This window comes from Neophocaena asiaeorientalis, unplaced genomic scaffold (genome assembly GCF_003031525.2).
Source record: "Neophocaena asiaeorientalis asiaeorientalis breed wild unplaced genomic scaffold, Neophocaena_asiaeorientalis_V1.1 scaffold85, whole genome shotgun sequence".
In the NCBI taxonomy this organism is placed as follows: domain Eukaryota; kingdom Metazoa; phylum Chordata; class Mammalia; order Artiodactyla; family Phocoenidae; genus Neophocaena; species Neophocaena asiaeorientalis.
In genome coordinates this window covers 10765869-10788948 of record NW_020174301.1, presented here as the reverse complement: position 1 = coordinate 10788948, position 23080 = coordinate 10765869, and the positions used below count along the sequence as shown (strand labels likewise).

General features: G+C 50.2%; 1 protein-coding gene across 19 annotated transcripts in view; it reads left to right on the top strand.

The window, feature by feature from the left end:
* Nucleotides 1–215: 215 nt before the first annotated feature.
* FGFR2 (fibroblast growth factor receptor 2) overlaps nt 216–23080 on the top strand; it is a 103706-nt gene continuing 80841 nt past the window's right edge. For 10 of the 19 annotated variants that reach the window (XM_024755978.1, XM_024755991.1, XM_024755989.1 and 7 more), the window contains exon 1: nt 4278–4544. In XM_024755978.1, the coding sequence (XP_024611746.1) occupies nt 4379–4544 (166 nt within the window). In that variant the 5' untranslated portion in view covers nt 4278–4378. Of the gene's footprint in view, nt 412–4252; nt 4545–23080 lie in introns of those variants that run through there. The other 9 variants (XM_024755997.1, XM_024755995.1, XM_024755994.1 and 6 more) reach the window with 4 other exon arrangements.

Sequence of the window (23080 nt, the reverse complement as noted above, 5' to 3'; positions counted from 1 at the left end):
AGCGAGCGAGCGCGGCCGCCACAAAGCTCGGGCGCCGCGGGGTCTGCGCGCGGCGTAGCTGGCCCCGCGCGGCGACTCCTTTCCATGCTGGCTGGGCCCGGCCGCGAGCCCCGGGCGCCCCGAGGCCGCGGCTTTCCTGCGCGCTCCGAGCGTTCGCTAGTTGCGAGCAAAGTTTGCTGGAGGAAACGCCAAGCCTGAGTCCTTTCTTCCTCTCGCTCCCCAAATCCAAGCGCAGCCTGCGGGCGTCATGCCCGCGCGCCTCCGCAACCTGGGGTGCGCGTGAAGCCTCGGAGCCTTGGCGCCGGCGAGGGCCCAAGGACCACTTTTTGGGGGGAGCTCGTCGTTTGCTCCGTCCCGACCCACGCCGGGCGCGGGGACAGAGCCGGTCGCCGGGGATCGTTGCCGTTCAAGGTAACCTCCGTGGTGGGCCCCTCGGGGAGCCTCGCGGGACTGGAGAGTGGGCCCACGGGAGAGTGGGCGCCGTGAAAGCCCGGGACGCCGGGTGCACGGTCCCGCGAGCGGAGGGCTGGCACTGTGGAGGCTGCTCCCTGTTCTTCCTCTTTGGCTGCATAGGTGATGGGGGAGCTGGGTGCATGCTGACGGCTGGCGTTAGGGAAGTTCTGCCTCAACCACCCCCATCCAGATGCTGACATCTGCCTCTGGCGCTCACACCCGCCCCCCTGTCAAACTCCGGCCGGCGAGATCCTCCGACCCCAGAGCTGGCGGGCGAGCGGCGGGGCTGCCTCGATGGTGGCATAGCCGCGCAGGTCCGGAGCTCGGAGGGGCATCTTAGGGGTGCCTCGTTACGGGGCCCGGGGAGCACCCGTCCCGTCCCATCCAGGCCCCGACGGGGGTGCCCTTCCCCGGGAGGGAGCCGCTGGGGTGGGGCCGGCGACACCTCTGTAGGGTAGGAGATGCTCGGGGGTGGCACATTTGGGGAGGGGGCTGCTCCGGTTCCCCGATTGCAGTGCCGGGCGTCCCTGGCCGGCAGCCGCCGTCGGCGCTGGAGGGAGCCCGGCGCGCCTGGGGCTAGGGGGCGAACTGGACCGACTTTTTCTAGTTCGCTGCCTGCTCCGCCGGCAGCAGCTCGGAGATGTCGAAAGCGCAGGCGAGTTCTAACTTGCGCGCTCATTCTTTAGGCTGCCGGACCGCGCCGGGGAATCAGCTGGGGGCCGGGCCAGGAGCTGGCTCCGACCCTCGCGGCCGGAGGGCCAGGCGCAGCGGTCCGGCCCGGGGGCGATGAGTCTCCGCCGCTCCCCTCGCCGTCCGCTCCCTTGCAGACTCTTCTCGCGACCTTCCTTCCTCTCGCCCAATTCAATAAAACCTACCCTTAAAGGCAAACCTGCTTTCACCCATTATGTGTTTGGTGTGAAACGCCATCAACATTTAAAACCCCATTGTCCCCTTGGTCCCAAATCCCTGTAAATCTTCCACTGGCCTCGACTCATTTTCATCTGAAAAGACTGTTTAGTTTGAATAGAAAAGAAATCGGGAGCCTCTCTCTCTCCCTCTCTCTGTCTCTCTCTGTCTCTCTCTGTCTCTCTCTGTCTCTCTCTCTCTCTCTCCCCGTGGAATGTCAATTAAAATGCAGATTTCTCTGAGCTCTTTAGCGCCCAGAGAAGGGGGAGAAAATCAGATATTCCAAGCAAACAAATGAAAGAAGTGCTACAATGAAGCCGGGTTGGTGGTGTTCAGTTCTCCCGGAGCGGCGGCAAGTCCTCATTGGCTTGCCAGCGTTAACGGGGAAGAGAAGGTGGTCCCAGGTCAGCCTGTATTTTGCATTTTTTGAGGATTTCAGTATGTTGAGGAATCCCCACACCCACCGCATTTGACTCCTTGAGAGGCCCCTGCCCTGTTAGCTGTGGGGAGAAGGGGAGCTAGGGAGGCTCTGAGCCAGGAGGTGGGTCTGCCCCCTGGGGGACCTGGGCACCCCCGCACCTTGCCTGGCTCTCTTGACTGATGTGAAATATACTGGGAACAAAATACCCAAGTGCTCGTCATGGGCGGGCAGGCAGGCAGACAACCTCTTAGGGGTAGAAACTCAGGTAAGGCGGGCGCTGCATGGGCTGTCTTCTTGGAGCGTGGTGGTGGGGGGGTTGGGAATGTTCTGGTAAACCGAGGAGCCCAGCATCGACCTGCATAGGGACCACTCCCCAGCCAAGCCCACTCGCTTGTCACTTTGCCTGTCTTTGGGGGCGGGCTTGTGCAGAGGTGAAAATGGACCAGGGGGACGGGTGGCCATGAAGAGCCATCCATCACTGGGAGGGTGACACCTCCTCCCGCGCCCAGGCGGAGAAGAGAGTTCCCTTTCAAGGGGGAAAAGTAAACACGCTGGGGCTTTCACTGAGGCTCAGACTCCAGGAGGGATTATGGTATTGAAGGCAGGAAGCTGGGATTGTGGCCGCCAGCGGCATGCTGGGCCTGTGTTCCCAACACTGAGCCTGGGGACCTCATTATCCTGCCTAGGAGGTCCCTCCATACTTTTGTCCACTCCGGTGAGGAGTTGTGCAGACCTGCCGCCCTAGGCCTCCACCTTCCAGAGATTTGGGAAGGGGGTGGCCGCGGGGCCTGGACCTGGAAATGGCTAAAAGTCAGTTTCTGGTGCAAGCTGATGGGATGAATGAATGGTTTGGGATTTAGCTGAGGTCACTTACTGTCCACCTTTCCCTGCCTAGAGCAAAGGAAGCTCCTCTAGGCTGGGACAGGTGGGCGAGGCGGCTGGGGAAGCAGCCTGGGGCCCACCCTCCTGCCAGGATTCAAGATTGTTCCTGTGAGGCAGAAAATTCCCATGCATTCTGGAAATGCTTAGTAAGTCAATGAGAATGTTTGTGTGTTTCCCTCCCACGTGTATGTAGAAATAGATATGGAATTATCTTTTGAGGCTCTTAACTTGAAGAGGAAAGAAAAGTTGGCCAAAAAATCCTTCAAGCAGACTGAAAACAGGGTGGGCACACATGCTTTTCTTGCTTGTGCTATGAATCACACCATTTCACATGTGCTTTCTTTGAAGCAGAGATTTTCTTTATTCCTCCTCTGGAAGTGGGGCAGCATCCTCTTTTCCCTTACCCACTTTAATCCTTAGTTAAAGCTAGACGTTTTTTCTGCTGTAGCTTTGGGGAGGCTCCAGCAGTATTGAAATCGTAGTCATAATTCGAAATATCAAGTCATGCAGAGAGCGTGGGGTTTAGAAAGTTCTCACCCCTACCCTCAATCCTATAAAATGTGGTTCATTCATATATAGTTCACAGAATCTGACTGTGTCGATCAAATTCTCTAAAGTTTGTGCATTTCGGTTCTATACTTACTAATTGATACCGAACAAATTTAAAGTTATTTGGAATATCTTAAGTGTGGAAAATTTTCTTTGCCTTTGGATCAAATGAGTGAACAGAATAGCAGGCTGGGCACCCCCTTGTAATTTCTGCTCTGAAATCTTAGCCAGTAGGTTAGCATACTGAAAGTTATTGGCCCAATCACATACCTTGATAATAATTTACATATCATCAGAAGCAGCATCATTAATAAATGCCTGTGATATTCATCAGAATTTGCATTTGCTCCACTTCTTAACCCACTCTGTCTGAAGACATTCACTAGGCCTGGGTTGCCGTTAGTCATAGTGGAACGGGATTCAGCCTTCGAATCTCTTTTTGGATCAGCTGCTTTGAATGTATTGCAGTTCCGTTCATTCTTTGTAAGTGGCTGCTTGGCGAAAGATTGAAATACATTTCTGCATTTGAAAATGAATCTCGACAAGTGTAAACTGGTGGGAATTTTCGGTCACCTTCCTGGGGTTCTTTTTACTTTGCTTGTCTCCCTTCTCCCTGAGGGCTCCAGCCCCCAGAAGCAGATGCCTCTGAAGTGCAGCTGGCCCGAGAGAAGTTAACGAGAGGCTGGGTATGCCAGCCCGAGCATCATTAACTTGCTTTTGTAGTTGCCCTTGAAACTAAGGTCACGTTGCTTCTGCTTCTTGAGGGCGGTAGAGGTGACAGTGGGTAGGAGAAGAGAGTACACTTTGCCTAACTGAAGTGGCCGCACGTATCTGTGTCCTGTAGCTCCTCTTTTTTTTATCTCTGTTTCTTAAAAGTAGGCTTTCTGAACGATCAGCCTAACACCTTTTGTGGACGGGTCTGGTGGAAACCCCTGGGACTCACGTGCGGATGGAAGGCATTTGCAGATAATGAAAAAGAACTGGGTTGAAATGACTTGGAGTTGGGGAAGATTTCACTGACTCGCCGACTCTCTCCTCTAGAGGCTACAGCAGCAGCAGAAGTGGCTGCAGGGCCAGCAGAGGCTGTCACAGCACCTCGGTTCCCGAGCCCACTGCCGGCTGAAGGCATTGCTGCAGGCAGTCCATGCTCATAGAGGAAGTGTGCAGATGGGATTAACGTCCACATGGAGATATGGAAGAGGACGGGGGATTGGCACCGTAACCATGGTCAGCTGGGGGCGCTTCGTTGGCCTGGTTGTGGTCACCATGGCAACCTTGTCCCTGGCCCGGCCCTCCTTCAACTTAGTTGAGGATACCACGGTGGAGCCGGAAGGTAAGTTGTTTAATTTCACTTTCAGGGTACCGAGTTTGTTTTGGGATTTGTCCGGGGAAGTGGCACTTAGGTCGAGGCCTGTTTGAGAATCAGGTGCCCCTCGCGTTGTAAATGGGTCTTCCAAGAGCAAGGGAGAGTGGGCTGTCTGCTCCCCGCAAGCCAGAGATTACGAGAGCAGGTTCCCAGCTGGGACACTGCAGGCAGCGCGGTGTCGTTTGGTGGTTTTTTGGCATGTGCGTGTCTCTGACCTGGGTGAGGGAGGCAGCGGGCAGTTTATCCAGTGCCCAGGAGAGCCGTGGAGGGGGAGCTTGTAGCTGAAGGCCATCTAGGGCTTTCTGCAGGAGCACGCTTACCGGAGAAAGTTTTCCTCACAGCGTAAAGAATTGCTGCTTTCTGACAAAAGGAGTCACTAAGGGAAATTGCCAACATCTGAAATGCTGACATTTTATTTTCATTGTCTAAGGGGAAGCAGCAGCCTCTGAAGTTCAGCACAGAGATGCTTGACACATTACATGCTTTTGAGCCATTGTAATTCATAATACTTAAGCAGTACGTCACAAAGCGGCAGATTCTATTTTAAGTCAATTTGAAGTGTACCTGGGCCTTTCCTGAATCTCTGAGAACTTCCAGATCTAACAGGGTGTGCGTTGGTGTCTCAGCTTTGGACATTGCATGAAGGCAACACATTATGCATTTTGGGAGGTACAGAAAGGCGTGAGGCCAGTTGTGAGCACCGAACAGGGCTGAATTATCCCGCCGGGCAGATTTGGAAACTCTTCCGCAGGTCCTTCTGAGATGTCGGTAGCCAAGCCTTGACTCGGTGCAGCACTGAAATCTGTCATCAGTAGGGAATATCGGTAGCTGAGCTATTTTTCAAGTGGTAATCTGAGAATAAAACGGCAGATCCTAGCACTCATCGCCACTTAATGAACCTGTTTGCTGAGAGCCCACCTGGTGCCTGCTGAGCTCGGGGGCCTGAGTGGGCTGGGGTCAGCTCAGCTGTTCTGGAAAGGCACCCAGCACAGAAGAGGACCGCAAGCCCGTCTAGGACCATGCGGGAGGGAGGGCTGTGTCCCCATCCGAGGGGGGCTCCCGCTGAGACCCTGAGTCAGGAAGCATAAAGGCGTATCTTTTTCTAAGACGGAGGGACTTCTTACCGGAAGCAGTCCAGCAGTCGTGAGATGAGGCTCGTGCCTTTTTTCTTACACAGAGGTACGGAGGCTTTATAATGAACAGGTGCGGTGACATCGCCGAGGTTTCCAGATCTCCGGGAAGGAAATCTGGTAGGAGCTTGTGTCTGTGACTGCCTCCTTGTGACATAAGCATGGCTGTAATGTGCAGTGGTGATGATTTTTTTTTTTTTTTTTGCTGTACGCGGGCCTCTCAGTGCCGTGGCCTCTCCCGTTGCGGAGCACAGGCTCCGGACGCGCAGGCTCAGCGGCCATGGCTCACGGGCCCAGCCGCTCCGCGGCATGTGGGATCTTCCCGGACCGGGGCACGAACCCGCGTCCCCTGCATCGGCAGGCGGACGGACTCTCAACCACTGCGCCACCAGGGAAGCCCAGGTGATGCATTTTTAAAGGGTTTAACTTGAGGGAAAAGGGTCCTGGTTTCTGAAAGTCACGCCTGTACTTCTTTAATTTTGCTAATAATTAAAATGGATGTTTCTCTAATTGCCAGTTTTCCCCCGAGTGTGTGGCTCAGCCCACACTGAGGCAGCTGAGCTGGGATTTCCCAGGAATGGCCCAGGTTAGGAGGAAAATGTCATTTTTCATTTAGACTTCCAGGGCAGCATTATTGGGAGTTTATTTCAACATAAAGTGTAAAGTGGTCCTGGAGGACTTCTTTTTATCATATTTAATTATTGAAGAGAGTTTAAAATATGTGTGCACATACTGGAAGAAAGAGGTGAGGCAGAGAGGGGGAAAAGCAGTGGACAGGGATGGAGTCCGCACGGTGGTTCTTTGTTAAAAATGTACATCCAACAATGTGAGTATTGTTGGAAGCAGGTCTTCCCAACGTGGCATCTGTGGATGCGCTTGCGGGTTGAGGGGAGGTGCCTGAATTCCCTGAAATGGTAGGTCATATTTTGCAGGTGTCCTTCTGTGCATATTTCGGGGTTCATAGCTTCTATGAGGTTTGTGTCCAGAGTTGTGAGAGGTTAAAAAAAAAAGAGATTTAGTGGACCCCGCAAAACCCTGCAAAGAGGTGACTTTGGAAAAGCACACAAACCCCTGGACCTCAGTTTCCTTCCCTTTCTGTCGTCTGAGGGTTGGATAAGACAGTCTTCCGGGTCTCTTCATTCGTGCTAAATGAATATTTATATCCTCAGAAGCCTTCTGATGACCTGCCTCAAAAGCTTGCTGGGAGATTTAGGTGGGCCTGGACGTGAAGTGCGGTTAGCACAGGGCCTGGCACCTGGGATGTGTTGTCATCATTGTTCCCAGTGAGCTGGGCACGTGCATCTTCCTGGTCCCATGGGCTGGCTGGGTCAGTTGCCACAGTGTCAGGAAACATCTAGGCTTTTGGAGGCAGTTGAGTAGAAAGTTGCTCTCTAATGGAGGAGGCCCTTCATGTTTCCAGGCAGCTGTGTTTGCTTTCTGTAGGGTCTGTACTTCCCCTTTCAACTGATTTGAGCCCTAAGATGAGTTCTTCCAATGCCGGAGTTTTGCTTTGGTGTCAGAGGTTGTTAGGAAGGTAATCTAATTATAGATGAGGAAGAGCAGATTTTTAGCAACTGGAAGCAGACTAAGTGGGGCAGCTCCAGTTTAGGCTGTGGTACCAGCGAATTGGAGAGAGACAGACAGAGTGTCCCCCATCCATGTGTGTCCATCAGTCCCTGTCTGTCCTCCATGGTGAGTTTAACTGTAGCTTTGGTTAAAATAAGTTCAACCATGACCTTCTAGTGCACAGGGCCTTATCTTATTTTTGTTTTGCTAATTGGGAAGCTCAGTTTAGATAATGTGTATCGGACTGGACCAGAGGAAAATTTGTGTGGAGAAAGAGGTAACTAAGTTCCAGGAAGGAGCCCTAATGCTAGAGTGTCCTTTTCCAATTGTCCCAGCTTTGTACAGTATCATGTCGTCTATCATCACCCTATCCCATCCATCATATCATGTATCACATCATCTCATCTGCCATGTACCATCATATCATATATCCCATCATCTGTCATATATCATTTGTCTCTGGACACATTCTGAAGTGGTAGCAGTAGGTTTGGGTCTACTCAACTGACTTAAGAAGAAAATAATCTCTAGAAGATTTTAGTTGTTAGTATTCTAGACTAAAAATGAATATTTTCAACTGGTCATTCATTTTTGTAGGTGACCAGCTGCGAAGGGTTTAAACTCAGTTGACTCAAAGGGGCCAGTCCTCAATGCCAAGTACTGTTCTGTTGATTAAGATTGTAATTATTTAAAGTATAGTCAAGCTTGATTACCTTGGGGTGGAGGCGACTCTTACTTTCAAGTTCTTCCTGACATTGTCACCTACTCTGGTTAATTAAGTCATTGTTGACATTAACCACATCTTTGTTTACATCAGCCCAGTAGGAGCTAAAATAAAAGGGCTTTTCCAACCCAAAACCCTTTATTACTTTTCCACCCTCCACAAAGTGTCATTCTGAAAAGCAACAACCTGGGAAGAAAGTAGTATGCCTTTTTTTTTTTTTTTTTTTGTAATCAATTTTTGGGCAAGGTGATCCTGACTTATGTGAGCTGGTCCAAAGTTCAGTAGCAGAGAGATTGAGCATGGGGTCCACACGGAGACCTCCTTACCTCAGATTTTTCCAGTATGGTTTAAGTCCTTTGTTAGAAGTATTGTAAATGCCATGATATCAGCCATACGCATTTAATTGCAAGTTAAAAGAAAAGAAAAAAAGAATATATCCGCATACCAAGAATGAATGATTTAAAATAATCTTCTGTTTTTTATTATCTGCATCTTTGTTCCTCAGTATGAGTGTTAATATTTAAGAGTTGACTGTAACGTGATAGCTTAGGAACAAGGACTTATTCTTGGTAAATTAAACCAAACGTAAGCTTATGCAGTTCAATACACAATGAAGTACACATTCTTTTTTAGTATATAAAGTATTTCACAATTCATAGACAAAGAGCTGTGTTTAATATTACTTCTAGAGCAAAAATTTGGCAAGCCCAGAGAATTGGTATTTGTATACTTTCTATACTGGCTCGCTCTCATCCAAATTCCAAGTGTGTGTGTGTGTGTGTGTGTGTGTGTGTGTGTGTGTGTGTGTTTGTGTGTTTGTATTTTGCCTTTTTATTTTAACCAGTTAAAACACTGAATACCTACTAGGTGACTAGTCCTTGCTAGGCCATAACTGAAGACTTATTGCTCTCAAGTGTTTCCCACTCAGCTGAGGGTGAGAATTCAAATAACTAGAGCAACCCAATATGAGATGTTTCCAATATCAGACTTAATGAATAATTACATGGTTATGAAATCACTGGGGTAGTGTTTAAACAGGAAGAGTTTTGTTTAATGTTTGTATTCCCAATAAAATGTGTCCAGGAGCCCTCCCATTTGTAGTCTCTTGTTTGGGTATTTACTTATCCAGGGTAGTTGTTAAAAGGCTGCCCCCCTCTTTCATCAGAGTCTGGCTTAATTTTACGTTTCCATTAAAAATGCTGTCTAATTTTAGTCTTTAAAGGAAAATGTGGGAAATTGATTTTTGGGTGCCGGCATCTTAGGCTCGGTAGGAAATACAGCTAGTGTGCTACTTTCCGCTGTGTCGGTTTGACTCTTAGCAGGGTGCTTGCCTTGGTAGGCAATTCAGAAGTGATTGTTCGGAAGTTTTTCAGGCTGTCCCACAAATGATTCTGATCCAGTGGGTTTTATGAGGCTGTGCAAAAAGGCCCATGGTCTTTATTATTATTTTGTTTTCCTGGAGGGATGACTTTAGCCTTAGGTTCTGCATCCTTCTTATGCTTTTGCTGCATCCAAGTGGGATTTAGAGGTGGCTCTGCTTTTCCGGCTTCCCTGGCATTGCAATGCCTGATGCCACACCCTCACCCCACGTCCTTCTCTCTGCCTTGCCATCTTAGCAGTAATTTCTTTTAACTGATGGTGACAGTGCTGAAGGCCATATGTGGCTGAATCGTGAACCTAATGTAAGGGCTGAACGTTTGGCCTCAAGCCAAAGAGGTGGGTTTCTGATCATTATATCCAAGGTGAACAAACCCCGAAGAATTCAGCTTTGACTCCTTAGAGGCTCTTGAACTTGAGTTTTTAAAGCTATGCACAACTCGTGTTCCATTTTGCGGACAGTGTTTATCTTCATGGGAAGCCTTAAGGCTTTCTGGCAGCCCGAGAGTCTGCACAAACTGGCCACTTCCTCCTGCTTACCCAGATAGACCTGGAGTGACCCAGCCAGGTTCAGCTCTGGCTTTCCTGGATCAGGGAATGGGAGGAGGTGGGGAAGGGAGCTGAGGCCGAGTTCTGTAAAGAAGTCTGGTTGAACAAGCTGCTGCTGGCCTTTTCACTATGATGGGCCCCCATGTCTTGGAGATGTTTCCTTTTGAAATTAACAAAGGTCACACTTTTCCCAAGTTGTTTTTCCCCCGTGCTCTGATCGTTACTACCCCGGTTTTGGGCATGACGGGAAACCCAAAAATGGTAGCCACATCAGTGGTAGATGGTGGTTGCAGGCTTTCACTGGCCTCTGTTTGTGTAACGTCAAGCTTTTACCGTTTATATAATCATGCAAAAGGATATTTTAAATTATCAGGCTAGACCACTGTTGTCCATGAAGAGTGCAAATCAAGTAGAATAGGCATGCTTTAGAGTTTCAGTAATTTTGGTTTTAGGAAACTTGTACCATGATGGAGTTTTAAGATGTTGGCTGTGAGCTGTTGTCATTTATTCCACTTTGGAATCCCATAAGTAGTTACGTCCCATTCTGGACTTTTGCCATTTCATGTGAATATTAAAAATTTCAACTTCTTTTTGACTGTACTGAGTCAGGGAGCTAAGGTGTGGCCTACTCTTTGCTCTAACCCCTGTCCAGCTAAAGCATGGTAAATTCCGAGTTGTGTCTGAATGGAATGCACATATATAGAATGTCAGGTCATGGTGAACATGTTTTATGGGGAGGTCAAAACAATAGCTTATAAGGAAAAGACTGACAGATTCAGAATTGAGGTCAAGGGACATATATATTTTATGATTTATATACAGCACTTTACTTGAAAGAAAGAACCCAGTTCTGAGCTCTGACATTAATACGGTAAACTCTGTATATATTGTCATGATTATTTTCTAACGCTAGAACTTCTTCTGAGTTACTATGTGTGACCTCTTTTTAAAGGCCAGTTTACTGTTAAGTTTTGCCATACATAACCAGCTGTAATGTTTTAAGGATATCAGGACATCGAAAAGTCCAACTTTGTGTGTTGCAGGGGGCAGGGGAGGTAGGAGGTGGGGAGGTGCTATAAAATGTATAGAAAGATCTTTGCAGTGGTGAGTTTAGGGTTTAAACTCTTTGAAAACCCTTACACTTCAGATTGTGAGTAGACAGTGAGTTTGCCCCAAAGGAGTGTGGCTGCCTTCAAGGCACCTCCTTCCTTTGGGAATTCCATGGCGGTCCAGTGGTTAGGACTCTGCGCTTTCACTGCCGAGGGCCCGTGTTCAGTCCCTGGTCGGGGAACTAAGATCCCGAAAGCTGGCTGCGCAGGTGGTGGCCGCCCCTAACCCCCGCCCCCAAAAAGCACCTCCTTCCCATCCCACTAAGCCTCCTGGATCTTGACCAAAACTTGTTGCCTTTTTAGCTGACCCAGGCAGGCGCACAATTAACTATACATCCTAGGGTTCAAACAGAAAATCACTCAGATCTTTAAAAGACCAGGAATACTCTATGTTATTATCCTAAATTCTGCATCTGACTTTTTTTTTTTTCGTAGAAATGAATAAAATCATTTAAAATGGTATGTAACGTGCTTTCTGGGGACCGAAACTCACAGAAGGAACTTGGCCTCGGGAGCTAAACAAAGGAGATTTGAATCTTTCCATTATCTACTGGTGCTGTGACCTTGGATAAGTTAGATAACCTCTCTGAGCCTCTCTTTCTTTATCTAAAAGTGGGTCTGATAACATCTATCTTGAAAGGGGGACCATGAGGATCAAACGCAAGTGTATGTAAAGCCCGTACAGTAGTTCCTGGCAGATAGTAGGTGCTCAGTAAGTGCTAGTTTCCTCCCTGCCCCACCCCACTTCCTTGTAGAGGTAAAAACCTGAGATAGGATGTCAAACCAATATCTCTGGGATGTTTACCCTACGATATACAATGACAAATCTTCTGATGAGAGGCATTTACTTTAATTAAAGTAGAAAGGGAGCCTGTCCAACCCTTTGTATTATCCTGGGCATTTACAAGTCTGGACCTTAGAAATGGGGTCCTCTTGCTGCTTGCAGTCCAAATGGTTCAGGGTTGACATTTCTTTTCCCTGTCGAAAAAGTCAGTTGCGGCTATGTAATAACGGCAGGATACGTGCTTCATAAGGAGCAATATATTTTGGCAAGGAGTTCTGCGCTTGGGGCTTCCAAACAAAGGATTGTCAAGAGGCCCTGTGAAGAAGGATGGAGAGGGACTTCCCTGGAGTCCAACGGGTAGGACTCTGCACTTCCACTGCAGGGGCACGGGTTCGATCCCTGGTCAGGGAACTAAGATCCTGCATGCCACGCGGCACAGCCAAAAAAAAAGAGAAGGATGGAGAGAGGTTTATGGGATTGGTTGGCGGGGAAGGGGGGTGTCACATGCTCTGCTTTTGTCCTGGCCCGTGAGGGGAGCTCCATAGTATGTTATGATAGGCTCTGCCAGGTTGGCCTGTGGTGACTTCCCCCGGGCAGCCTGCTGGGCCTTCCTTAGGTGCACAGGTGGCTGGGCTTCCAGTCTTCGTGGAAGGGAGCTCAAGGAGATTGTTATGGTACCCGTGGTGCTGGGGGTGTGAGTGGGCGTGGGCAGTGTGGATGGGGTCGTATCCCTGAGAGGCTGAGGTTGCAGCTGGTGGTAACAGTAATTCTTCTTACCATCTATTAAGTGCCTGCTGTGTGTTGGACATTGTGCTATAGGTGCCTTGACATGTTATCTCTAATCTCTTTCCCCAGTTTTATTGAGATATAATAGGCAGCACTGTTTAAGATGTATGGCATAACCATTTGAGTTACATATATTGTGAAATGATTACCGCGATAAGTTTAGCTAGCATCCATCATCTCATACAGACACAAAAAAGAGAAAGAAAAAAATATTTTGGGATAAACTCTTAATGACATTCACATATACCAACCACAGAGCAGTGTTAACTCTAGTCATCACGCTGTACATTATACCCCTGGTACTTATTTCCCTTCTAACTGGAATTTTGTACCTTCTGAACCACCTTCCTCCAATACCTCCTCCCGCCACCATCTCTCATCTTAGTAATGCAGCTGACCCCAGCTATCCACATTCGCATTTTATGGCCGAGACTCTTGACTGAGACTCTTGGAGATGAAATGATTCCTCCAAGGCCCCATAGGTAGTGAGTGTGTGTCCAGGCTTTGGGGTACATTGATTGGTGCAACAAAGATTTCCCAGTGGCCTCCTCTTTCCTGAGCAGGTGACTCTTCTGTGGAGTACTGTGGGGAGCTGCTCATTCTTAGATCTGTCATTTGACTCTTAAACATGTAAGGACAGTGCTGCTTGATGCAGTTTCTTCTCATCTGTCCACATCTATTCCCCTAAAGCTGTTTGAAGAAAAGTCGTAGACAGTACAAGCATTCCAATAATGACCACTTCGTGATTCTTCTGGAATGGCCTCTGGTGGTACGTCGCTCGTTGGTAAGAAGCTAACCCTCTCTGCTGTGCAGGAGACCAGAGGGAGACTGCGCGGAGTCCCAGATAGCGTCATGCGGCAGGAGTCACAGCAGGAAGGGCCGGCCAGCACGAGGCCATCCCGTTTTCCTCGTCCCGGGTGCTTCAGAAGGTCTGCCCTGGGACCTCCTCAGCGTTCAGTTTTGGTTGTCAGTTTGACATTGCGTCAAGCTTTTCTTCAGCATGTCTGGTTTGAGGTTGGGTCAGGGCCTATCTCTGCACACTGGTATACCTGGGGCTCCTGCAACCTGTCGTCATGGACAGATACTGAGCCCTCTAATGTCAGAAGCTAGGAAAGCAAAAATAAATAAATAAAAGGCGGCGGGGGGGAAGGGGAAAAAATTCCCAGAACGAAAGGGCAGAAGCAGCAACACCTATATACTTCCTGTAGCCTTGGCCAGGAAGGGTGTCCCGAGGGAAAAAAAGAGGCCGGGGAGCAGAGCCTGTTTTTAAAGCAAATGAAGTTCAGTTTGGTGGTTTAAAAAAAAAAAAAGAAAGTGAACTCTGAGCGGTTCCAGCCCGACGTGGAGGTGAATCAAGCCTGGTTCAGCCAGTTGCACTCCGCGCCGGCCACCTGCTCGGTGACGCAGAAGACGCAGGCATCCAGAAGGGGGGCTCCGTGTGGGTGAGAGGTTGTAGGATGCTTGGCTGGAAGGTGACACTGCGCGGTTCCCTCTGAGCCTCTCAGCCCTGGTGCGGCCGCAGCTTCCAGAGCCAAGGTCATTACCATGGCACACCTTTCAGATTGCAGCGTTGCTGTGGCTCCTTTGAGTTTGTCCCCCAATTATGTTGAGGCCCTGCTATGTCCTACTGTGTGCCGGGCTCTGTGGGGATAGAATGACAAGCAGAGAAGTCTCAAGTCCTGTTGAGTTGGGGGGGATGGGGGCGTGGGGAATGGGACTGGCATTTGTCAAATACTTGCAAAAAACGGAAGGGCAACTTCCAGTCTGAGGTGAAGGTAATCCGAAGTAAAAGCATGGTGTGTCTCAGAGGGATTCGGGGAGCCCCGAGGAGGCCAGTGTGCTAGAGATGGGGCTGCGGAAGTAGGCCAGGCCAGGCGGGGCTGGAGGCAGCCTACGTGCCATGTTAAGGGTTTTTCTGGGTCTTTCAACCGTGCGCCTTCCTGAGGCTGGTCTTGAAGGCAGTGGGTGCCGCCTTGATTTGTTGGTAAGTTCACCGCGTTGGCCCTAGTCAGCCCCGGCCAGGTGTGCCAGCTAGGTTGCTCTGTGCCCACTTTGGGAATCCTCCTGACCTCCCTGCTGTCCGGTGAGAGGTACCTACCCTTAAAGGTATGGTGAGTCAGGAGGTCACGGGCAGCCCTCAGCCGCCACTTGAGTGGGGCATCTCCTCACTCCTTGACAGTCTGGAGCTGCAGTTCCTTACCAGACCAACGTGGATGCGGGGAGACGGCCCCGGGGAGCCAGGGAGACCTAGTGAACACGATTCTGGTCCCCTCTCGGGGGCCTCACCTGGGCACTCAGCGATTCAAACAAGGCTTCCTCCTCTTTCCATGGAGAGGGATGCACAATCTCAGCTTAAGAAAGACCCTGGTGCACCCTGTCCACGTCTTGGGAAGCCAAGATGCTGGGGAGCCGTGCACAGCCTTTCCAAGAGCAAATGCTCCCGAGGGTTTTGAAAGGGGCTCTATTAGGATGTAGGGGCTCTTCAGAGTTTGTTTCCTTGAAGTTTTTACCTCTCTGCACATAGGCGGCTTAGGGTTGGGGAGAAAGGTTAACCACGGTGGCGCCTGTCTTAATTTGGAATTTCCTGAATGAATGTGGTTTCAGTCCTCAGGCACAGGATTCCCCTAGGGAGGCTTTTTCTTTTCTCCGCATATCACGGGAGAAAAGTGATCCCTGTGGCTTGTCCTGCCTTTCTGGGTCCTGCCGGCCCCGGGCCCCGGCTGGGAATGGGCCCTGCCCGCCACAGAGGCTCTCCGCCCCCTCTGACTTCAGGGAGACCTCTGCCAGGGGCCATTCTGATCGAGCTGCTCACTGAAGACCCCTCGGGCTAGGAATCTGTGCCTTCGCCTGCCTGAGCCGGATTTCAGCGCTGGCCAGGCCTGAACTTGCTGCGGCCCGGGCTGCCAGATCAAGCCCATTCAAATGAGGAGGCCCATCTGTTTCCCAGTATCCAGCTGCTGTCCCTTCATTTGCAAATGGCTGGGATGCTGCTGGAGGGGGGACCAGTCTGGGGACACATCTGCAGGCTCCGAACGGGTGTTGGAACTGGGGTCCTGCTGAGAGAAGAAAGGCCGAGCCCTTTAAGTAAACTTGCTGAACAATACCCCCAAAAGGTCCTGAGTTGCGGAACCCGAGGCAGCCTTGCCCTCAAGGAGTAACTCTTCACCTCCCTCTCTCCTCGTCAAGCTTCCCGTTTGTTTCCCCTCTCATTTGCCGATTGGGCTGCTTTAAAAGTATTCATGTATTCAGAACGTACTCGCTGAGGGAGGGGCTCAAGAAAATGTCCAATAGGATTTGGACATTGATCTGACCTTTACGGGACTTAGAGGGCAAATGTATCCCCTGGAGTTGGCACCATTTATGTCAGGAACGGGGCCATGTGAGCCACAGGTAACACTAAGGTGGAAAGGCGGCCGCCCCTGAAAACTTGCTTCTGAATGCAGTCAGGCTGCGGGCTTTGGAGCATGCTCTCTGGAACGCAGGCCAACTACCCCGCTCACTGGAGCCCAGGTCCTCAAGCTAGTGGCCTCTGGGTCTGGCGTTCAGGGGTTTTCATGGCCTGCTGTCGGGTTGCAGTGAGTCGTCCCTGAGCCCAGCTGGGATCCTCTTTTCTAGGGAGTTCTTTGGGGGGTTACCGTGCCCCCCATACAAATATCAGTTATCTCAAATTTGTTGGATGGATGAATAGTAAATGGTATTTTAATAAGCCACAGGCTTCTTCCCTTACAAAAGTAATCAAACAGGTGTTGTACATAGCCGTTGATGACGACGACTCTCACAAGGTCCTTGGATGTTTAGTTCCATTTGGGAACATTCCAGAAATCCCCACTTTGGTAACTTACATATATATGATGTGGCAGATTTGTTCATTTGAAAGAAAACCCCTTTTTAAAATCAGACAAATTCAAATTGAGGTTCCCATGTGATTGGAAAAATGTAATCTGCTGATCAGTTAATGTATTACTCAGCCATAAAAAGGAACAAAATTGGGTCATTTGTAGAGACGTGGACAGATCTAGAGACTGTCATACGGAGTGAAGTAAGTCAGAAAGAGAAAAACAAATACCGTATATTAACACATGTATGTGGAACCTAGAAAAATGGTACAGGTGAACCGGTTTGCAGGGCAGAAATAGAGACACAGGTGTAGAGCACAAATGTATGGATGCCAAGGGGGGAAAGTGGCGGGGGCTGGGGTGGTGGTGGGATGAACTGGGAGAGTGGTATTGACATGTGTACACTGATGTGTATAAAATGGATGACTAATAAGGACCTGCTGTATAAAAAAATAAAATAAAATTCAAAAGTTAAAAAAAAAAAAGTATCAAGCTACAGCCCACAAGCAGGAGCCTGGCCTGCTCTGGCCAGTGCTGAGGGGTAGGCAGGCAGGGCACCCCTGCCGGGGTGGAGGCTTTTCTTAGGTGTGCCCCCCACTTTACAAAAGCCTTCCCAGGCAGTCTCTGGTTTTGTCCCTGTGGTGACCTTGACCTAGCCTGGAGGTAGCCTCTTCTACAGACCAGGACTCTGAGGCTCAGGGAGGAGAAGGGGCCGCCCAAGTTGACAGGGTTCATCACTGCCGCAGCAGGTCTAAAGCTTGTCCTTAGACACTGGAGCTGAACTTCTCACAAGGCGGCCCTTGGACCAGCAGTATCAGCATTCCCCGGGAACTTGTGGGAAATCCAGAATCTCAGACCCCACCTCAGGCCTCCTGACCTAGAAACTTCAGAAGGGGGCCCCTGGAAGCTGTGTCTGGGTGATCTTTATGCAAAGTAAAGGCTGAGAAGCAGAGCCCCCCTCCTCCGCTCCCCCCTCCCCCGCCCCCAGCTCTCAATTGGAGTGGGTGGGTGGAGGCAGACTGTATTCTGCTGGGAATATACTAGATGGATAAACAAAGACCTGATGAATTGGAGATGGGAGCCATGCAATCTGTCTTAATGGGAATCAGAGGAGATGATATTTGAGCTGGGCTTTGAAGGCTGAATAGGAGTTTGCCATGCAGAGTATCGGGACAGGGGATGCAGGTCGAGGGAACAGTGCCCATGTGAACAGCCAAGCCTTGGGTGTGAGAGAGAGGGTAGAGCGGGATCTGGGGCCAGGAGCAGCCAGGGCCTTAGTGTGGGTGATGTTCTTTGGGTTTCACCCTATCGAAGTGTGGAGTGGTCTGTGCCTTTTTTTTTTTTTTTTTAAGTAGTGGTAAGATTTGCTTTTCAGAAGATTGCTCTAGTGGCTCATGAAGGACACAGGGGGCGGCCCACGGGTGATGGGTTGGGGGGTGTTGCAGAGCTCTTTCGGAGAGATGGTAGAGGCCTGGAGTAGTGGGCCCGTGGGACCGAAAGCCGCCCTTGCTTTATCTCCAGAGCTGTTGCAGAGACAGACTGAATAGGGGAGGAGATGTGGGGACTGACGAGGTGGGAGGCGAGAGGGAGCAGAGGTGCTTTAGGGTGGATTTGGAGCTTGAGTTGATGTCACGTGGTGACTCCATTCAGCCAGAGGCTAGAGGAAGAGGTTGAAGGTCATCTGCCTGTTTTAGATAGGACCTCTGTAGACACCCAGGTAATGTGTTCCCTCGGGCAGGTGGAAATGTGAACCTGCAAGCAGGGACTTGAGTGGCATTGCCATGTAGGGGTGGGAAAAGCTGCAGAGATGGAGGAGATCAGAATACAGGGAGAAGGACCAGAGGAGCTGGGGGTGAAATTCAGAGCGTATCCACAGGTATGCGGGGCGGGGAGGGGATTCCCAGAAGGGCAGGAAGGTCTCCATGCACGTTCCTGTTCTTGAGAACACATGTTCACACGCGTGTGCGTACACACACACACACGCCAGCAGAAAACAGCATGCCGCTGTAGGTAAATAGGCGCTAAACTGTGTGTTAGGGGCTCTCCCTTTCCTATCATCGCCAGCCTTCCACGCTGAGAAGACCTGGTCAGGGGCGTTTCCTCCGTTCACGGTTAGCCAACTGCAGCCCCGGAATAAGGCTTTCAGCCACAAGTTCTTCCCCACGGCTGGTACTTTTGAGTGCTCGCTAAGCGCTGGGCATTGTGCTTGGTGCTTTCCGTGCACTGTCAGTTACGGTTGTTCCTGGTTTGCAGGGGAAGAACGACGAAGTGATTAGAAAGCTGAGGGCCCTGTCCTGGGTCACACAATTTCTAAGTGGCAGAGTTGAGACTCAGGCCTGTTCTAAGTCTGGTCTTTTAACATCCCCAGCTGTCCTTGCCTTTTCTGAAGAGTCACCAGGGAGGGGACAGAAGTGAGACTAAACGCTAAGGTACCACAGGGAAGAGCTCCAGGAATTGAAGGAGCATCGGATGAGGAAGGTGGCCTCCCACTCTGTACAGTGAGGAGGGCTGCCTGGGGTCAAGGGCTGCCACGAGGACTTGGGGACAGAACTGTTTTGGGGGGCAGAGGATGCGTTTTTCAGGACCGGAGATGATGATGTTTGTTCATTGTACAGGCGATGCCTCTGCAAGCCCACTTTCGACCTTAAAGAGGGTGCTCATAGAGCTCAGGCAGATCCCGTTCATCCCTTCATTCCTTTACCTCCTCGCGACGCCCCCATCCCCCTTCCCCCCTTTTCCCTTCCTGGTTGTGGTGATACAGGGAGTACAAAACCTTCTGCTGAGAAAAAGAGACAGATTTTCCAGTGGTCTCAGTCAGTCGGCAGGGCCAGCTTTTTGATGATGTGGTTTTTCCTAGAACAGCATGCCCTAGGAAGCCTAGATTTCGAGAAGGGCCAGCCTCCTCCGCCGTGTCTAGCAAGCGTGTTCCCAGAAGGCAGGCTCAGGGCCTGGATGACCAGGTGGCTGAACACATAGGCTCACTGTATATCCGACCTGGGGCAGGGGAGCTACTTTGACACAACTCTTAGTGCCAGTTTCTGCTTCCTGGGCACTAGATACCCTGATGGCTTGTCTCTCTGGGAATTGGGTTTTGAACAAAGGGCTCAATTTTGAAGTTCTTGCTCAAGCAAAGCTACCAATATCTAGGGATTTTATGCAGGTGCTTCTGTTCCGTACCCTCCTCCTGGTGGTCCCGTGGGAATTTTGCTCTCCGAACGTGAGTTCGATGCACGCGTTGTGACCAGGAGAAAACCTCTTTTGTGTCCCTCTTGCTTCCTTTTGGAGGACACTATCATTAATAGCCTAAAACCTTGGATCAAAAGAAGATGGGATGCTGACAAAATACGGGGTGAATATCTCCGCGTTTTGGGTCCGAATATTGGGCGATGATGGTGACTCACTCTTAAATGGGTACTTTCTTAGGCACTTTACTATTTCCACATTTTTATTTTCTCTTAGGTAACAACATCATTTCTTTTCAAACTTGGAGAGCTGTTCACCGTGTTTGTCAAAGACAGACAGACCTAAATTATATGAGGGGTATGCCTAAATACATAATTTTTAATGGTTACCATATTGGAAGCATTAGCCATTATCCCATCTGATCACCAGGAATGCGAGCCAGGCTAGAGTTTCTGGAACAGTCAGGCTACTGTGGCAGAGACAGCTATTAGTGGTTGTCCTGGCCCCCGTGATACCGCCAAGGAGAGTTTTAAGTCCTGACGTGAGTCTGCAAGACACCCCGACAAAGGGTTGGAAGAGAAAACTGCAGCCTGTTTGCTTATCTGTGTTCCAGTGCTTTGAATTCTTTGAGGCCCCCATTTTTATGTTGGCAGTATTTCTTGAGGTAGAGAACTTTTATCTTTATATTGTGCAGAGTTTTTGTCTCTCCCTTCCCCCCTTAAGGAACAAGTAGTACCCAGGCCTTATAAGGCCTCTGTTTGAGGCCCGGATTTTGTCTCCTGCAAGCCCGGTCTCGTAAAGGAGAAGCTTCGAGCCTGTCTGAGCTGAAAACAGCCAGCTCTGCTGCTGCCATCTGGGTGTCTGCGGAACCCCCGTGCTAGGGCACGCGAGGGTGGTCATTTCTGACTTGATTGCAGGACACCAGGACCTTTAAATCTTTCTACGGCTAAGTTTTGATGCCACCTAGATGGAAACTGTGCCCTAGAAAAGTGTGAGCTTCGCTCTTCCAAAGCCCCTGTGCTCTAAGACATCATGGATTATGGAAAAGTAATGCGATATAGATGTCTGTCTGTCCAGACTCCCTCCGTTCCGGCTGGTAGAAAGTACTTTGGCAGTGCTGTGTATGTGAGGGATTCTGTATTCTGTTCCTATGGACAGGAACTGGGGGGGTTGGCCAGTTGAAACTTCTTACCGGGACTGGAGTGTGGCCTCTACGGGCCATCGTAAAGACCAGGAGGACGAGTCTGAAACAGACACTTACCTGCTCTGTGCCCCGTGACATTGCGGTGACGTGTGCAGCTACGTCCTGTGTATTTCTTCTGTCAAGACAGTGGCAGCCCCACAGCAGTGATATTTATTCCTCTCGTGCAAGGTGGCAGAAGGTCGGGAGGGCACCAGGAAACCAGGGCTGTTTTACTACTCTTGCCTCACATGCTGCTGTCATAGTTCCCGGGGAGGCCTGCCACCCATACCCCCTAGCAGGACACCCCTTTCCCTGTCTCTTCCTCCCCTCCTCTCTTGCTGAGGAATCTGTTTAGGGATTTCTTTCTCCATTTCTTCCCCTTCCTGGAGGAATGTCTTTAGGGCTTGGATGCCCCTGACTTTCTCAGACGGAGAGACCTCAGGGGGGATGCATTCCAGGGGTGACCCCCCTGCATCCTTGAAGCCGGGGCTCCCATTTCTTAGCTGTGATCATCTTGACCTTTGAAAAGACACTGGTCCCTAGGAAACCCCAGAAAAGGCTGAATTTGTGTAGTTAGTTGTCCCCTTGGCATATGCGGCTCTTTTCTTCCTTAACAGTTTAAATCTGTCATCCATCCTCCACGAAATGATTGGACAGGGCAAGACGCGGGTTTCCCATCTGTTCTCTGTTTGCGTTTGGGCGCCATTTCAAAAACCACACGGGAAAAGTTTATAGGCAAACATTATAAAAAGTGACAGTCTGAAGTGCTGCTATGGCTGGTACAGCAGCATCAAGTGTTACCTGAAATAGCTCCCTGTTCCAAATTCTCTCCTGTTCCAATTCTCTCCAATTGTCTCAAGACGGCCTCCCGATGACACCAGGGAAGAATTCAGCTGGTCATGTCCAGCGAAGTCCCAGAAAACACAGCCTTTTCTGACTTTTTACAAGACTTGCCCCTCCCTGGGCTCTGCTCACCCCCAGCAAGGATTGATTTCGCTGTGTTGATTTCCTGTGAAGTAAAGCTGGTGACATCAGCGTGATGTCACACCTCTGCCCTGATCCACTGCGGGACTTGGGGTGTCAGGCAGCCCTCGCCTCCTCAATCTCCTCTCCGCAGTTGGAGGCCCCTCAGTTCTACATTCCAGTAGCTCCCAAGGCATCCCGGCTTCAGAGTTTCTTAGGGGTGGGAAGGAGATGCAGCTCCGGACAGGAATCACACACCAGCCGTGTGCAGTGGTGGCTGTTAGTCACACCATTCACTTTTTGATGAGCTGCAGAGATGCCCATCTCTCATTTTTTAATATCAGATTAGTCCATTTATTGGAAAGCAGCTGTGTGATAAGATGCCACTTGTGCTTCTCAAGTGTTTGAAACTTGTGGGGAGAAAGTTCAGATTGATGCAACCAAAGATCTGCACAGCCGAGCTGCCCCCGCCAGGCGTGTGGCCTCAGCAAGTAGAAACACGTGCCTTTTCGTCCTCCCAGAAAGTAAACTCAGCGCCTTGTTTGTTTAACACTTTTAGGTACAGAGACAAAGAATGTCCAGCACTGGTGTGTGCGCTCCAGCCTTCTTGCTTCTTTGTGGATTGTAATTTATATTATGAAAGATATGAGGAAACATTTTCTGTCCGTGGAAGCCTCTGAAAGAGCAGTTGGTGCATAGCAAAGTGGCTTCTGGAGCCTTCTCCTCGTTGTGTTTTGGTGAGAACAGATGACGGAAGTGTTGGGCTGTGTGTGTGCTCTGCATGGATTTCTCCACTCCTGTCTGTAAGAAAGAGTAAAAAGTATGCTACAGTACCAGAAAAAATAAATGCAGGAAATATTAATATTGCTATAAAAGGTATCGTTTAAATCTCTCAGGGAATACTTTGCCCCGTGTCAACCATCATATTTTATAGAGCAGGCCGTGCAGCTTGGTGGACTCAAGGGGAGGCACCGACCTGTGACACTGGGAGGTGATCACATCACAGTTAGAGGGGTGGGTAGGGTACCGCAGATGCAGCATCACCGATGTCAGAGGGAGCCGGCCCGTTGTCTCCACGGAGCAAAGTGGGGTCGGTACCACTGTGGAGGTGTCCACAGAGCACTCGGGAAGAGAAACCAAGCCCCAGTGGCCGCGTGGGAGGGGCAGGGACAGAGCTGCCTCCACTGAGCCAGTGGTTTGGGTCTCGGGCTAAGTGTCCGTGCCCTGGGATGTCTTCGACGCAGGAACCTACGAGCTGGGCCACGGGAGCTGCTGGGTGGCCTGGGATGGGTGTGTCGTTCTGCCCCTCACCC